Source organism: Hoplias malabaricus, chromosome 1 (genome assembly GCF_029633855.1).
Source record: "Hoplias malabaricus isolate fHopMal1 chromosome 1, fHopMal1.hap1, whole genome shotgun sequence".
NCBI lineage: Eukaryota > Metazoa > Chordata > Actinopteri > Characiformes > Erythrinidae > Hoplias > Hoplias malabaricus.
Window position 1 is genome coordinate 3,270,157 of NC_089800.1, and position 16,659 is coordinate 3,286,815.

The 16,659-nt window shown below is 40.3% G+C and overlaps 1 protein-coding gene across 2 annotated transcripts; it reads left to right on the top strand.

Moving 5' to 3' along the window:
- Positions 1 to 288: 288 nt before the first annotated feature.
- On the top strand, positions 289 to 16,233 carry cndp1 (carnosine dipeptidase 1). 2 transcript variants are annotated; one of them, XM_066678167.1, is made up of 14 exons: positions 289 to 377; positions 610 to 709; positions 8,473 to 8,664; positions 8,786 to 8,890; positions 10,311 to 10,454; positions 10,587 to 10,752; positions 11,052 to 11,140; positions 12,514 to 12,711; positions 12,826 to 12,910; positions 13,061 to 13,221; positions 13,396 to 13,560; positions 14,907 to 15,048; positions 15,419 to 15,566; positions 15,991 to 16,233. In XM_066678167.1, the coding sequence occupies exons 3-14, from the start codon at positions 8,662 to 8,664 to the stop codon at positions 16,061 to 16,063; spliced, it is 1,479 nt and encodes a 492-aa protein (XP_066534264.1). In that variant the 5' UTR covers positions 289 to 377; positions 610 to 709; positions 8,473 to 8,661; the 3' UTR covers positions 16,064 to 16,233. The 2 variants fall into 2 exon arrangements, with proteins under 2 accessions (XP_066534264.1, XP_066534263.1); XM_066678166.1 differs by lacking the exon at positions 610 to 709 and having other exon boundaries at positions 291 to 377.
- Positions 16,234 to 16,659: the final 426 nt, after the last annotated feature.

Sequence of the window (16,659 nt, forward strand, 5' to 3'; positions counted from 1 at the left end):
AAAAAACAAACTGGGTCAGTCCGGTATGCTAGTCTCTCTTTACTGTTTCAGATCATTTAAGGTGGAGTGTCTCCAAACTCCGGAGACGGCTAACTGCATTAGCGACAGCGCTACAAAACTAAACAACTCGAATTACACATTAGTTTCTGTGGTAATTCAAACAGTGAATAAAAACTTACAGACCACTTACATTTCAGATAAACACACGATAAACGTACAATAAACAGTTCCACCTTAAAAGACGCAGCGCTTAGAGCTGCATATCCCCACAATCATAGACATTCCCTTTAAGTCGATGATGGACCAGAGGAGCTTTCAGACTTTCCCTTTCAGACTAAAATAAGAAGCAACATGGCTTCACCGAGCATTGAACACAGGTCAAATTTAATTACTTCATGTATATTACCGCATGGCGAAGTGATCACGTTACACAGGTTCCTCAGCTGTAATATATATGATTCCTCTTTTCTTACACATCCTCATTTTCAAGTCCTCAAAGCTGTATAAAATAACATTTTTACTGATGCTACTGTTTGGATTATGTTGATTCTCAATTGTATTTTAGGATATTGTCAAGTTAAATTTCTCCCTTTGCCAACGGTGCTACAGACCACTGATATTTTAGGCCCATAAGTAGCTGTGGGTGTTGTTTGACAGAAATTAATCTGCTGAATCGTGTCCTTTCGGAAACAACACACTTCCAAACCAGGTCAGTTTCTGGTCAGTGTTCAATTCTGCACTCAATCCACTGCTGTGAATTACTATGACAAAGCAACGTTAGCTTGTTAGCATGTAGCATTGTTCACGGTCTCTATAATAAGCTGGTAATTCTGAGCAGCGATGTGCAATGGAGAATTGAACCTACAACAGAAAGAGATCTTGTATGTTTGGTTTATACACAGAATGTACACAGTGCTTTATCTTTCATTCATTAATATTCTGTAAGCATTTCAGCTAATCAGGGTCTCTGTGACTAGCACAAGACAGTAACACACTCTGAGTGGGGCACAACTTACTCAGTCACTCACACCTGTGGACAGTTTAATACACTCACTCAGTCACTCAGTCACTCACACACACCTGTGGACAATTTAACACACTCACTCAGTCACTCACACACTCACACACACCTGTGGACAATTTAACACATTCACTCAGTCACTCACACACTAACACACACCTGTGGACAATTTAACACACTCACTCAGTCACTCACACACTCACACACACCTGTGGACAATTTAACACACTCACTCAGTCACTCACACACTAACACACACCTGTGGACAATTTAACACACTCACTCAGTCACTCACACACTCACACACACCTGTGGACAATTTAACACACTCACTCAGTCACTCACACACTAACACACACCTGTGGACAATTTAACACACTCACTCAGTCACTCACACACTCACACACACCTGTGGACAATTTAACACACTCACTCAGTCACTCACACACTAACACACACCTGTGGACAATTTAACACACTCACTCAGTCACTCACACACTCACACACACCTGTGGACAATTTAACACACTCACTCAGTCACTCACACACTAACACACACCTGTGGACAATTTAACACACTCACTCAGTCACTCACACACTAACACACACCTGTGGACAATTTAACACACTCACTCAGTCACTCACACACTAACACACACCTGTGGACAATTTAACACACTCACTCAGTCACTCACACACTAACACACACCTGTGGACAATTTAACACACTCACTCGGTCACTCACACACTCACACACACCTGTGGACAATTTAACACACTCACTCAGTCACTCAGTCACTCACACACACCTGTGGACAATTTAATACACTCACTCAGTCATTCACACACTCACTCACACCTGTGGACAATTTAATACACTCACTCAGTCACTCACACACTCACACACACCTGTGGACAATTTAATACACTCACTCAGTCATTCACACACTCACTCACACCTGTGGACAATTTAATACACTCACTCAGTCATTCACACACTCACTCACACCTGTGGACAATTTAATACACTCACTCAGTCACTCACACACTCACACACACCTGTGGACAATTTAATACACTCACTCAGTCACTCACACACTCACACACACCTGTGGACAATTTAATACACTCACTCAGTCACTCACACACTAACACACACCTGTGGACAATTTAATACACTCACTCAGTCACTCACACACTCACTCACACCTGTGGACAGTTTCAGACACTCACAGTCAGTCTCTCTCTCTCTCTCTCTATCTCTCTCTCTCTCTCTCTCTCTCTCTCTCTCTCTCTCTCTCTCTCTCTCTCTCTCTCTCACACACACACACACACACAAACACCTGTTGACAGTTAACACACTCGCCCAGTCACTCACATGCTCACACCTGTGGACTGTTCACACACAGTCACTTACATGAAGCATTATCTGGTTCATTCAGACACAACAAATCAGTTTCATCTTAATAAGTCTTCATCTAATGTGAAGGACACTTAAAAAATAAACATTTATGTACTGTTTTGAGGGTAAAAATAACTGTACTTTTAAACACAAAACAATGCCACGGCATCTGAGCAAAATAAAATCCTCGTTATGAAAGCAGTGTGTTATAAAAGAGTATTAGCTGAAACTCTGGCAGGAACCAGTATCTTTTGCAATAATGATTAGTGCACACACACTCTGGAAGATTAAGCACCAACTTTAGAAAGAACCCAGGCTTTGCGTGACGTAAACAAGGACTACTGACGTGCAGACTGAACAATTAAATGTTTACAGAGAAGGTTATCGACCAATAACGGTAGCTCTACAGTCAGACCGTCCAATCAGAAGATTTTAGGCTACATCACCACGCCCCCTTCTCACTCAAGCGAACCAATCGGAGTAGGGGAGGGCGGGACTAGTTTGTGAACGAAACGCTTCTCGAAGTTCTATGTAAGCTCTAGAAAAACAAAATCCCAGACGTTTGTGGAAATCCGCCTGGACATTTTTTTAAGTCTAAAAAAGAGGACATGTCCGGGTAAAAGAAGACGTCTGATCACCCTATGGGTGGGTTCCTCTCATCGGGTCATTCTCTCTGTGAGGAGTGTGGTGTGTTCTCCCTGTGTCTGTGTGGGTTTCCCCCGGGTGACTGTCACTGCGGTTAAGCCAGCCGCCGTTTGAGAAAACACGGTTAAACTAGCCGCACGTCAAATTTTAGTGCGCGTATACTAGTGACAAACCGGTAATACTCAAGGAGCGTGAAGACTTGAGCTTATGCCCTTCATTTTAACGCAAAAGTAACGGCATTTAACCGGTTTATATATTGGTCATTTCTAGTAAGCAGTCCATACAATCAACAGATATCAGTTCAGGGTTTACTACACTATCTATCTATGAAGTTTGAGATGATTTTACTGTATAGTTTTTATGTAAATGACATTCAAAATCCCTATAATTGTCCATTGTTTTTTTTTACCTGAGTCAGGTTCACTGCTTTATAATATGGTTATTTCTAATAAGTAGTCCATACAACCAAAAGATATCAGTTCAGAGTGTACCACACTATGTACCTATGAAATATGAAGTGATTTTACTGTATAGTTTTTGAGTAAATGATATTCAAAATCCCTATTATTGTCCATTGTTTTTTAACATGAGTCAAGTTTACTGCTTTATAATGTGGTTATTTCTAATAAGTAGTCCATACAACCAACAGATATCAGTTCTGTGATTGCCATACTATGTACCTATGAAATATGAAGTGATTTTACTGTATACTTTTTGAGTAAATGACATTCAAAAATCACAATTAATCTCCATTGTTTTTAATGATGACTCAAGTTTACTGCTTTATAAAATAGTTATTTTGAATAAGTAGTCCACACAACCAACAGATATCAGTTCTGTGTCTGCCATACTATGTACCTATAAAATATGAAGTGATTTTACTGTATGGTTTTTGAGCAGATGACATTCAAAATCCCTATAATTTTCCATTGTTTTTAATGACTCAAGTGTACTGCTTTATAATATGGTCATTTCTTATAAGTAGTCCATAAAACCAACAGATATCAGTTCAGTGTGTACCACACTATGTACCTATAAATTGTGAAGTGATTTTACTGTATAGTTTTTATGTAAATGACATTCAAAATTCCCATAATTGTCCATTGTTTTTTAACATGAGTCAAGTCCACTGCTTTATATCATCATTAAAAACAATGGAGAATTATTGTGATTTTGAATGTCATTCACTCAAAAACTATACAGTAAAATCACTTCATATGTCATAGGTACATAGTGTGGTACACTCTGAACTGATATCTGTTGGTTGTGTGGACTACTTGTTAGAAATGACCATATTATAAAACATTGAACTTGACTCGTGTTCAAAAACAATGGACAATTATGGGGATTTGAATGTCATTTACATACAAACTATACAGTAAAATCACTTCATATTTCATAGATACATAGTATAGTAAATCCTGAATGGATATCCGTTGGTTTTATGGACTACTTATTAAAAATGACCATATTATAAAGCATTGAACTTGACTCGTGTTCAAAAACAATGGACAATTATGGGGATTTGAATGTCATTTACATACAAACTATACAGTAAAATCACTTCATATTTCATAGATACATAGTATAGTAAATCCTGAATGGATATCCGTTGGTTTTATGGACTACTTATTAGAAATGACCATATTATAAAGCATTGAACTTGACTCGTGTTCAAAAACAATGGACAATTATGGGACTTTTGAATGTCATTTACAGAAAAAAAACTATACAGTAAAATCACTTCATATTTCATAGGTACATAGTATGGTAAATACTGAACTGATATCTGTTGGTTTTATGGACTACTTTTTAGAAATATTTATAACCATATTATAAAGCAGTGAACTTGACACGTTCAAAACAATGTACAATTATAGGAATTTTTAATGTCATTTACTCAAAAACTATACAGTAAAATCACTTCATATTTAATAGGTACATAATGTTTTACACTCTGAACTGATATCTGTTGGTTGTGTGGACTACTTATTAGAAATGACTATATTATAAAGCAGTGAATTTGAATTATCATTAAAAACAATGGACAATTATAGGGATTTTGAATATCATTTACTTAAAAACTATACAGTAAAATAAACATACTTTATAGGTACATAGTATGGTACACACTGAACTGATATCTGTTGGTTTTATGGACTACTTATTAGAAATGACCATATAAAGCAGTACACGAGTCATCATTAAAAACAATGGAAAATTATGGGAACTTTGAATGTCATCTGCTTAAAAACTATACAGTAAAATCACTTCATATTTTATAGGTACATAGTATGGCAGACACAGAACTGATATCTGTTGGTTGTGTGGACTACTTATTAGAAATGACCATTTTATAAAGCAGTAAACTTGAGTCGTCATTAAAAACAATGGAGAATTATTGTGATTTTGAATATCATTTACTCAAAAACTATACAGTAAACTCACTTCATATTTTATAGGTACATAGTGTGGTACACCCTGAACTGATATATGTTGTTTGTGTCGACTACTTATTAGAAATAACCATATTATAAAGCAGTGAACTTGACTCAGGTTAAAAAAAAAATATTGGACAATTATTGTTATTTTGAATGTCATTTACTCAAAAAGTATACAGTAAAATCACTTCATATTTCATAGACACATAGTGTAGTAAACCCTGAACTGATATCTGTTGGTTGTGTGGCCTATTTATTAGAAACGATCATTTTATAAAGCAGTAAACTTGAGTCGTCATTAAAAACAATGGAGAATTATTGTGATTTTGAATATCATTTACTCAAAAACTATACACTAAAATCACTTCATATTTCATAGGTACATAGTGTGGTACACTCTGAACTGATATCTGTTGGTTGTGTGGACTACTTGTTAGAAATGACTATATTATAAAGCAGTGAACTTGAGTTAACATTAAAAACAATGGACAATTATGGGGAATTTGAATGTCATTTACATACAAACTATACAGTAAAATCACTTCATATTTTATAGGTACATAGTATGGCAAACACTAAATTGATATATATTGGTTGTGTGGACTACTTATTCAAAAATAACCATTTTATAAAGCAGTAAACTTGAGTTAACATTAAAAACAATGGATAATTATTGGGATTTTGAATGTCATTTACATAAAAACTATACAGTAAAATCACTTCATACTTCAAAGATACATAGTGTAGTAAACTCTGAACTGATATCTGTTGATTGTTTGGACTACTTACTAGAAATGGCCAATATATAAACCGGTTAAATGCTGTTACTTTCTTTAAAATGAAGGGCAAAAGCTCAGGTCTTCACGCTCCTTGAGTATTACCGGTTTGTCACTAGTATACGCGCACTAAAATCTGACGTGCGGCTAGTTTAACCGTGTTTTCTCAAACGGCGGCTGGCTTAACCGCAGTTGACTGTCTGTGAGGAGTGTGGTGTGTTCTCCCTGTGTCTGTGTGGGTTTCCCCCGGGTGACTGTCTGTGAGGAGTGTGGTGTGTTCTCCCTGTGTCTGTGTGGGTTTCCTCTGGGTGACTGTCTGTGAGGAATGTGGTGTATTCTCCCTGTGTCTGCGTGGGTTTCCTCCGGGTGACTGTCTGTGAGGAGAGTGGTGTGTTCTCCCTGTGTCTGCGTGGGTTTCCTCCGGGTGACTGTCTGTGAGGAGTGTGGTGTGTGTTCTCCCTGTGTCTGCGTGGGTTTCCTTCGGGTGACTGTCTGTGAGGAGTGTGGTGTGTGTTCTCCCTGTGTCTGCGTGTGTTTCCTCCGGGTGACTGTCTGTGAGGAGTTGGTGTGTTCTCCCTGTGCCTGTGTGGATTTCCTCCGGGTCCTCCTGTTTCCACCTACAAAAATCACATCAGTGATATAAATTATAATATCTGCTATTTGCATGCTCCCATACAACTTCTATTTATACAAGATGATCCGATGAAAATGCAGAATGACCAAATCAACTGTTGTAACACTGTGGTCCTCACAAGGGCAAGACGTCTCCACAATGTAAATGTGTAAGCAGGTTTAACACACATGTGTGCACACACACACACACACACACACACACACACACAGAGGCCAGTGAGCAGGTGACGGTGATAGCTGGAAGTTGTTTTAACTGCTAATTGGGTGTTTCCTGCTGAGACAAGAATGTAAGATTAAAGGGTCAATATCTTGGAAAAAACAGTGTGCTCTTTCTGTTTTAAACAAGGCTCTTGAGGTAGTAAAGGAGCGCTATTTCATATTGTACCATTCACTCCTGACATTATATGTAAAATAAGCTGTGAAAAAAGCTACTCGGAAATCTAGGATGGAAGAAAAAGCAAAATATGATGATGCATCAAACAGTGCCAGCTAGTGGTGATACAGTGTCAGTGTGCAATGTAACCCTATGCACTGTTTATTAAAAAATTAGCAAAATGCTACCTTTTTTTCTTTTTATACACATTTAATAACCATTAATAAGCTCAGTATTCTATGCACAAGAAATAAGAAAAACTCTTAATCACTTTACGTACATTACACAAAACCACACAATTTCACACACTCACCCAGTCACTCACACACTCACCCAGTCACTCACACACTCACCCAGTCATTCACACACTCATCCAGTCACTCACACACACTCACCCAGTCACTCACACACTCACCCAGTCACTCACACACACTCACCCAGTCATTCACACACTCACCCAGTCACTCACACACTCACCCAGTCATTCACACACTCACATAGTCACTCACACACTCACCCAGTCACTCACACACTCACCCAATCAATCACACACTCACCCAGTCACTCACACACTCACCCAGTCATTCACACACTCACCCAGTCACTCAAACACACTCACCCAGTCACTCACACACTCAACCAGTCATTCACACACTCACCTAGTCACTCACACACTCACCCAATCACTTACACACTCACCCAGTCACTCACACACTCACCCAGTAACTCACCCACTCACCCAGTTACTCACACACTCACCCAGTCACTCACACACACTCACCCAGTCACTCACACACTCACCCAGTCACTCACACACTCACCCAGTCACTCACACACTCTCCCAGTCACTCACACACTCACCCAGTTACTCACACACTCACCCAGTTACTCACACACTCACACAGTCACTCACACACTCACCCAGTCACTCACACACTCACACAATCACTCACACACTCACCCAGTAACACAATTACACACATTTTTAGAAAAGCAGAAATTGAAGTAATTGAGTTTTGCAGAACTGTCCTCTCTCTCTCTCTCTCTCTCTCTCTCTCTCTCTCTCTTTCTCTCTCTCTCTCTCTCTCTCTCTCTCTCCCTCTCTCTCTCTCTCTCTCTCTCTCTCTGTGTGTGTATGTTTTTGTTTCTTTGTAATGTACCTATCCTTTTGACCCCTGCAGAAACTCTGTGTGTGTCCACTGCGTTTGATCAACTTTTGCCTCAGAGTTTGGACTTGTCAGCCAAAAACAAGAATAGAAAAAAAAAAAAATCAATTTTCCTGTTGACAGCAGGGGGCTCAGAGTATATAACACAAGAACACATGCTTTCTCCCACTCACACACAAACTCACACAGCTACAGCTGCAGAAAATGGTGAGTTGCAAACAAATTTAATCAACATTTTTATTTTAAACCAAAATGGAATAATTCAGTATCTGCTATGAATTATTCAGTGTATCTTCTTTTGAGAGTGAGGAGAATTCCTTGTGTCCAGATACACAGATGTGCTGCAGTGGTCCTGCTGTTTGCAGCAGTTTATTCTTTTGAATATGAAGAGCTGAAGCAGTATGTGGACAGTCATGAAGGGGACTACATTAAGGTAAAAGAAATTCATTCATTCATTCATTATCTGTAAGTGTTTATCCAGTTCAGGGTCGCGGTGGTCGCCAATCCACCTAACAACGTGTGTTTTTTGAACATGGGGGGAACCCGGAGCCCCCGGAGGAAACCCACGCAGACACAGAGAGAACACACCACATTCCTCACAGACAGTCACCCGGAGGAAACCCACGCAGACACAAGGAGAACACACCACACTCCTCACAGACAGTCACCCGGAGGAAACCCACACAGACACAGGGAGAACACACCACACTCCTCACAGACAGTCACCCGGAGGAAACCCACGCAGACACAGGGAGAACACACCACACTCCTCACAGAGAGTCTTCCTCCACATCCCTGGAGCGGTGCAACAGAGACATTACTTGCAGCGCTACAGTGCCGCCTGGTATAAGAAATTAATTATTATTATTGTTTAAATGGGGCAAGTCTATATTCACTACATTATTTAAATAATACCATACATTACAATACGTACAATAGTATATTCAAAATGTTTTAATTTGCTGATAGACTGAGATTTAACATCCTGTGGTTTCTTGGGTGTCCAATGGACAGTTTCATGAAAAATGTAGATGTATGCACAACTCCACGGGACACACATGGAGGCAGATCTCAGATGGTGTCTCTCAGCCCCTCTAAAAGGCCTCATAACTCCAGATGTGAGGGGATAGGTTCTGGGGAATGAGATGGAGTGGATACTCTACAGATTTATGATGTGTTTGACCTGTTTCTATGCTCTGTTATCACAAAAATAAAATCATTTTAAAAAGCCAACACAGAGAGAGACACAGTCATCGTATTCAAATTTTCCATTCCACATTAAATTTTGTAGCAGTTACATTCTGGTGGCAGTACTGTTAGAGGGTTTATTGTGGCGTGGTGGAATACACGCAATAGGATCCACAACATTTTTAAAGGGTGGCACGGTGGCGCAGCAGGTAGTGTCGCAGTCACACAGCTCCAGGGGCCTGGAGGTTGTGGGTTCGATTCCTGCTCTGGGTGACTGTCTGTGAGGAGTGTGGTGTGTTCTCCCTGTGTCCGCATGGGTTTCCTCCGGGTGCTCCGGTTTCCTCCCATGGTCCACACATAGGTGGATTGGCAACTCAAAAGTGTCCGTGTGTGTGTGTTGCCCTGTGAAGGACTGGCGCCCCCTCCAGGGTGTATTCCACCTTGCGCCCAATGATTCCAGGTAGGCTCTGGACCCACCGCGACCCTGAATTGGATAAGGGTTACAGATAATGAATGAATTAACATTTTTAGATTAAAACTGCACAGTCAGCCCTGCAAGTTTCTTGTCCCCTCATTAGCATATCTCTTGTGATTGGTCCGAGCTCATTTGTGACATGCAAAACCGAGCTGCTAACCTGCTCCTGTGGATATGTTTTTATTTCCAGGCTCTCCGAGAGTGGGTTGCCATAGAGAGCGACTCCAGTGATGCCACGAAGAGGGGTGAGCTCCACCAGATGATGGAGGTAGTCGGGGAGAAGCTGAGGAAGTTGGGAGGGAAGGTGGAGCTGGTGGACATTGGAACACAACAGGTCAGAAATTCAGCAGCCACACCTTCAAAGCTCGGTCTCTGAGGTTGGCCTATCAGGTCTGGGCACTGGGGAGGTCAGTCCATAGCTCCGAGTGTTCCCTCATAGTTCTCTGTCTGTCTCACTCTCTCCCAGTTGCCGGATGGTGAGACTCTCCCTTTGCCCAAAGTGGTGACTGCTGAGTTTGTTGACGATGGAGGAAATAAATCCACGGTGTGTGTTTATGGACATGTGGACGTCCAGCCGGCGAAAAAAGAGGACGGATGGTCTACTGACCCTTACAACCTTACCGACATCAACGGTCAGATTACTGTCCAATCTAACCCTGCCCTTAGAGACCCAATCAAACATTGTTCAGTCTCAAACTGTCCAATCTAATACTGACCCCTAAACACACACAGATTAATGATCAGTTTTCAATCCACGCTTATACTGTCCAATCTATCACTGTCCAATTGATGGTGTTTACCTCTTTTTCTACATCCCACTGTACCCAGCCTATTATATATTTGATGTACCACATCTAGTGCAGTTGGATCAGAGCTTTAATCTAATCATATTTAATTATTTATATGATAACAATATGTATTTCCTCTGTAGGGAACTTGTACGGACGAGGGGCATCTGATAATAAAGCTCCAGTTCTGGCCTGGATCCACGCAGTGGAGGCGTATAAAGCTCTAAACATGGTGCAAACTGGACATTGATTATTTTCCTACTGACTCCGATCCTGATTCTGATTCTGTTTTTATTCTAACACTGATATAGACGCTGGTTCTTATTTTCATTGTAATACTGACTCTTATCCTGATTCATTCCCTATTTCTGACTCTGACACCGACTGATTTTGACACTGTTACTAACTCTGATTCTAATTCAGATTCTGATCCTGATTAATCTCTGATCGTAACACTCTTACTAACTCTGATTCTAATTCAGATTCTGATCCTGATTAATCTCTGATCGTAACACTCTTACTAACTCTGATTCTAATTCAGATTCTGATCCTGATTCTTCTCTGATCATAACACTCTTACTAACTCTGATTCTAATTCAGATTTTGATCTTGATTAATCTCTGATCGTAACCTTCTTACTAACTCTGATTCTAATTCAGATTCTGATCCTGATTCTTCTCTGATCATAACACTCTTACTAACTCTGATTCTAATTCAGATTCTGATCCTGATTCACCTCTGATCGTAACCTTCTTACTAATTCTAATTCAGACCCTCATTTTGATTCGCCTCAGACTGTGATGCTATTACTGATTCTAATTCAGATTTTGATCCTGATTAATCTCTGATTGTAACCTTCTTACTAACTCTGATTCTAATTCAGATTCTGATTAATCTCTGATCGTAACCTTCTTACTAACTCTGATTCTAATTCAGATTCTGATCCTGATTCACCTCTGATCGTAACCTTCTTACTAATTCTAATTCAGACCCTCATTTTGATTCGCCTCAGACTGTGATGCTATTACTGATTCTAATTCAGATTCAGATTCAGATTCGACACGAATTGTAGCACTCTTTCACACTCTGATTTCTAAGTCAGATGCCGATCCTGATTTTGATAATATAACTGATCCAGATTCAACTTTGATATTGACAGTTACTATCTTTAATTCAAATTCAGATTCAGATTCTGATTTATCTCTGATCGTAACACACTTACTAATTCTAATTCTAATTCTAATTCAGACCTTCATTTTGATTCGCCTCAAACTGTGATGCTATTACTGATTCTAATTCAGATTCAGATCCTCATTCTGATTCAACACCGATTGTGGCACTCTTTCACACTCTGATTTCTAAGTCAGATGCCGATCTTGATTTTGATAATATAACTGATCCAGATTCAACTCTGATATTGACAGTTACTAACACTGATTCAAATTCAGATTCAGATCCTGATTCTGATTGTGACCCTATTACTACCTTTGATTCTAATTCAGATCCTATTCCTTATTCAACTCACGTATTCACACTATCATTAACTCGGAGTGTAATTCAGATTCTGATTTTGATTCTGTGATATTGTTTTTTCTGCATCCTCAGGAGCTCCCGGTGAATGTGAAGTTTCTAATCGAGGGGATGGAGGAGACGGGTTCTAATGGACTGGATGCTATGGTCGAGTCTAAGAAAGATTCATTCTTCTCTGATGTGGACTACATTATAATCTCAGACTGTGGCTGGCTCAGTAGACGTCCTGCCCTCACCTACGGCACTCGGGGAAACTGCTACTTCTTCGCTGAGGTACAACCAAAATGGAACCATTCTCAGTCATTTGAGCCATTTTAATTGGTACATTCATGCTGTGAAAACATTAATAATTTATACATACACCTTCCCTGTGTGTGTGTGTTTAAGGTGGAAGGCCCAAAGCAGGATTTACACTCTGGAGTGTACGGAGGAACAGTGATCGAGCCGATGACTGACCTCATCGGGATTCTAGGTCATCATGATTGTTGTTGTTGATGTTGTGGTTGATAACAGACCGAGTGGGATGTTTTTGTTTATTATGTTTTCATTGTTTTATCACAGACTCTTTAATCAGCCTGAGTGTGATGTTGTTGTTTCTTATGGGGTTATTGTTTTATAACAGACTCTTTGATCAGCCCGAGTGGGAAGATCCTGGTCCCTGGCATCCGTGAGGCTGTGGCTCATTTCTCCGATGAGGAGTGGCGAATGTATCATGACATTCAGTTTGATGTGGACAGTTACAGAGCCAAGATTGGAGTGGACCGGCTCATGTACAACAACAAGGTAAATACATACACACACACACACACACACACACACAAAGAGAGAGCAAGGTAGAGAGAGTAAGTGACAGAAATAGAGACAATCAGACGACAAACAGGTGCTTTAAATCCAATATAAACCCTACTTAAACCCACCACACACCCTTTCTTACCCATCTGCCTCTGCGTCCTGTAGGTGGAGCTCTTGGCTCATCGTTGGCGTCACCCCACTGTGTCCATCCATGGAATTGAGGGTGCGTTCTCAGCCCCTGGCACCAAAACCGTCATACCTGCTAAAGTCATCGGAAAATTCTCCATCCGCCAGGTCCCGGACATGGAGCCAGCCACGGTGGAGAAACAGGTCAGAGGAGGTCATCTTCCTTCACATCATCATCATCATCATCATTCATACGTCGCATAAAGACATCATTTTAAAAGTACTGAGAAAAATAGAAACACATTTTTCCCACCAAAACAAAAAGTAAAAGCTATTTATGAAAGTCGTGAGTGTGTGAGTGAATGTGTGAGTGTCTGTGTTGCCCTGTAAAGGACTGGCGCCCCCTCCAGGGTGTAACTGGGTGCTCTGGAACCACAGCGACCCTGAACTGGATACGCGGTTACAGATAATGAATGAATGAATGAATATTTATGAAAGTCATTATTTATGTCAAAATGTATTTATATTACATTTTGCTATTAGGGCGGCACGGTGGTGCAGCAGGTTAGTGTCGCAGTCACACAGCTCCAGGGACCTGGAGGTTGTGGGTTCGATTCCCGCTCCGGGTGACTGAGAGGAGTGTGGTGTGTTCTCCCTGTGTCTGTGTGGGTTTCCTCCGGGTGACTGTCTGTGAGAAGTGTGGTGTGTTCTCTCTGTGTCTGCGTGGGTTTCCTCCGGGTAACTGTCTGTGAGAAGTGTGGTGTGTTCTCTCTGTGTCTGCGTGGGTTTCCTCCGGGTAACTGTCTGTGAGGAGTGTGGTGTGTTCTCCCTGTGTCTGCATGGGTTTCCTCCGGGTGACTGTCTGTGAGGAGTGTGGTGTGTTCTCCCTGTGTCTGCGTGGGTTTCCTCCGGGTGCTCCAGTTTCCTCCCACAGTCCGAAAACACACGTTGGTAGGTGGATTAGCGACTCAAAAGTGTCCGTAGGTGTGAGTGAATGTCTGTGTTGGGACTGGCGCCCCCTCCAGGGTGTATTCCCGCCTTGCGTCCAATGATTCCAGGTAGGCTCTGGACCCACCGCGACCCTGAATTGGATAAGGGTTACAGATAATGAATGAATGAATGAATTTTGCTATTAAGAATTAAGAATCAGATTGCATTTGTCTCTGTATGAATTAGTTCACGCTCCATAGAGCGGGCCACCCACACAGAGACGGACATGTTGGTTGTTAACGTGAGACAGAAATCAGATGTTTTTTCTTTGTTAACCTGATTTATTTAAAGGTTTTTGAGGAAATGGGTAAAAAAGAGTGGTTCACAAACCTGCAGTGCCCTCTTTTGTAGTGCCCCCCCCCCCACTCTGAAACACATATTTTGCATCCAAAACCCACTGAAATATATTTTAAACACTGTAATTCATACAAATTTACAACTCCGCCCCCCACACTTTGGAAAGCACTGGACTAAAGGGAGCAATGTGATGTGTTTAACTGTATTACTCCTGATCATAATAAGTTGACCTATTTGTGTGTGTGTGTGTGTGTGTGTTACAGGTTACTGAGTACCTTCAGTCTGTCTTTGCGAAGAGGAAAAGTCCCAACAAGCTGAAGGTGAAGATGGTGATCGGGGCGAAGCCATGGCTCGCTGACACCAAGCGGGCGCTGTACGAGGCCGGGAAAGCAGCGGTCAAGAGAGGTCTGCGCTAATACTCCCTCACTTTACTTCAACCTGCTACAAACAACAGTGTCCAAAAGTCTATAGACGCCTCCTACAATAAGTGATTTCTCCTACTATAAGCTGCACTCTTTATGCACAAAGACATTCAGCTTTTGTCGCACAGTTCTGAAAACAAATTAGATTCTCTGGCGCGCAAGGTCAGTATGCTCAATGTCAAGGTGGGTTATAGGGGTATAAATCACCCAAGTACTGGACTGTAGAACTGTTTTCTCTGGAGCAATGGAGCTCTAATACCTTTAGGATGAGCTGGAGTGGTGTCTGTGATCACAAAGCATCAGCACCCGACCTCACTGATGTTCATGTGACTGAACAGCAATGTTCTGTGCAGTATTCAACGTGGATCCGGATTTGATCCGAGAGGGGGGGACGATCCCTGTGGCCCGGACGCTTGAGGACGTAACGCACAAGGAGATCATCATGCTGCCGATCGGGGGCTTCGATGATGGTCTCCACTCTCAGAACGAGAAAATGAGCAGGTAACACACAGCAAATGATCCCGTGGTAAATCACATTCTTAGTGTTGGATTGGTATTTGTAGGAAAAGCTTTTATTTAAATAAAATGAACAAGGGCTTAAGGTACTGACACTACAAGCAGATTTTAATACATTTTAAAGAGGTCAGAATAGATCATATCATTACAGCAGGCTGATAGTAAAAATTCATAAATATTTATAAATATTAAAGGACCAGTCAGTCACTTTCTACTGAAATGTCTTCATGTACATAGAAGAGCCTTTATACTATTATGTTTTTGCTGTTAAAAGAGACTTTTAAGCCTTAAGCTTGTTATATTTAGTGTCATTGAACCTTCAGTTATCTGCACACTTGTCAGGCCTGGATCAGATAGTTTAGCATTTTCTGTGAAATCTCTGTGTTTATGTTTGTCTTGTGGTTTTCAGATTTAATTACATAGAGGGAACCAAGCTGTTCATCTCTTATCTCCATGAAGTGTCTCAGATAAAGAAAAACTGATATTCCTCTACAAGTGTCTGTCTCTCTTCATCACAACATCAAAATATCTCAGCTTTTAAGCTCAAAAATGTATACGTTACTGTTATAACTGTCATAACTGTGTTAGGAAAACTTACTGTTAGATTGACTCTCTACTTGTAAGTGATTAAAAGTTAAACAAATATATTAAAATGGAGAACATTACTGTGTCTGTGTTTTTAATACAATAAACAGTGTGGATATTTTTGTTATTATTATTATTATTATTATTAATAATAATAATATTATTATTATTAATATTATTATAGACAATGGGCCAAAATCATAGCCTGCATAACCACGTTTTAAAATATCCCGAACATAAAGACAGTTCTTTGAAGGTTATAAAAATTAGCCATTATTAAAATACATCTATATTTATTCCTAAATGTCATTTTTTACTCTGAATTTGAAGTTCGACATCGAGGCTTTTATTATGTAGTTTGGAAACCCGAAGTGCGTCTTTAGGCTTCAGTGTTGCCAGATTGTGTCTTCTTCATATTTCTTTCTGATATCTATACTATTTTAAACACCCAAATTGGAGTGAAATATAGAAATAATTTATTATTATATATAAT

Excerpts from the sequence above, each read along its gene's own strand:
- cndp1 (XM_066678167.1), top strand. Across the intron at positions 8,891-10,310 it reads ATGAAGGGGACTACATTAAG|GCTCTCCGAGAGTGGGTTGC; the intron begins GTAAAAGAAATT and ends TTTTATTTCCAG. Across the intron at positions 12,911-13,060 it reads TGACCTCATCGGGATTCTAG|ACTCTTTGATCAGCCCGAGT; the intron begins GTCATCATGATT and ends GTTTTATAACAG.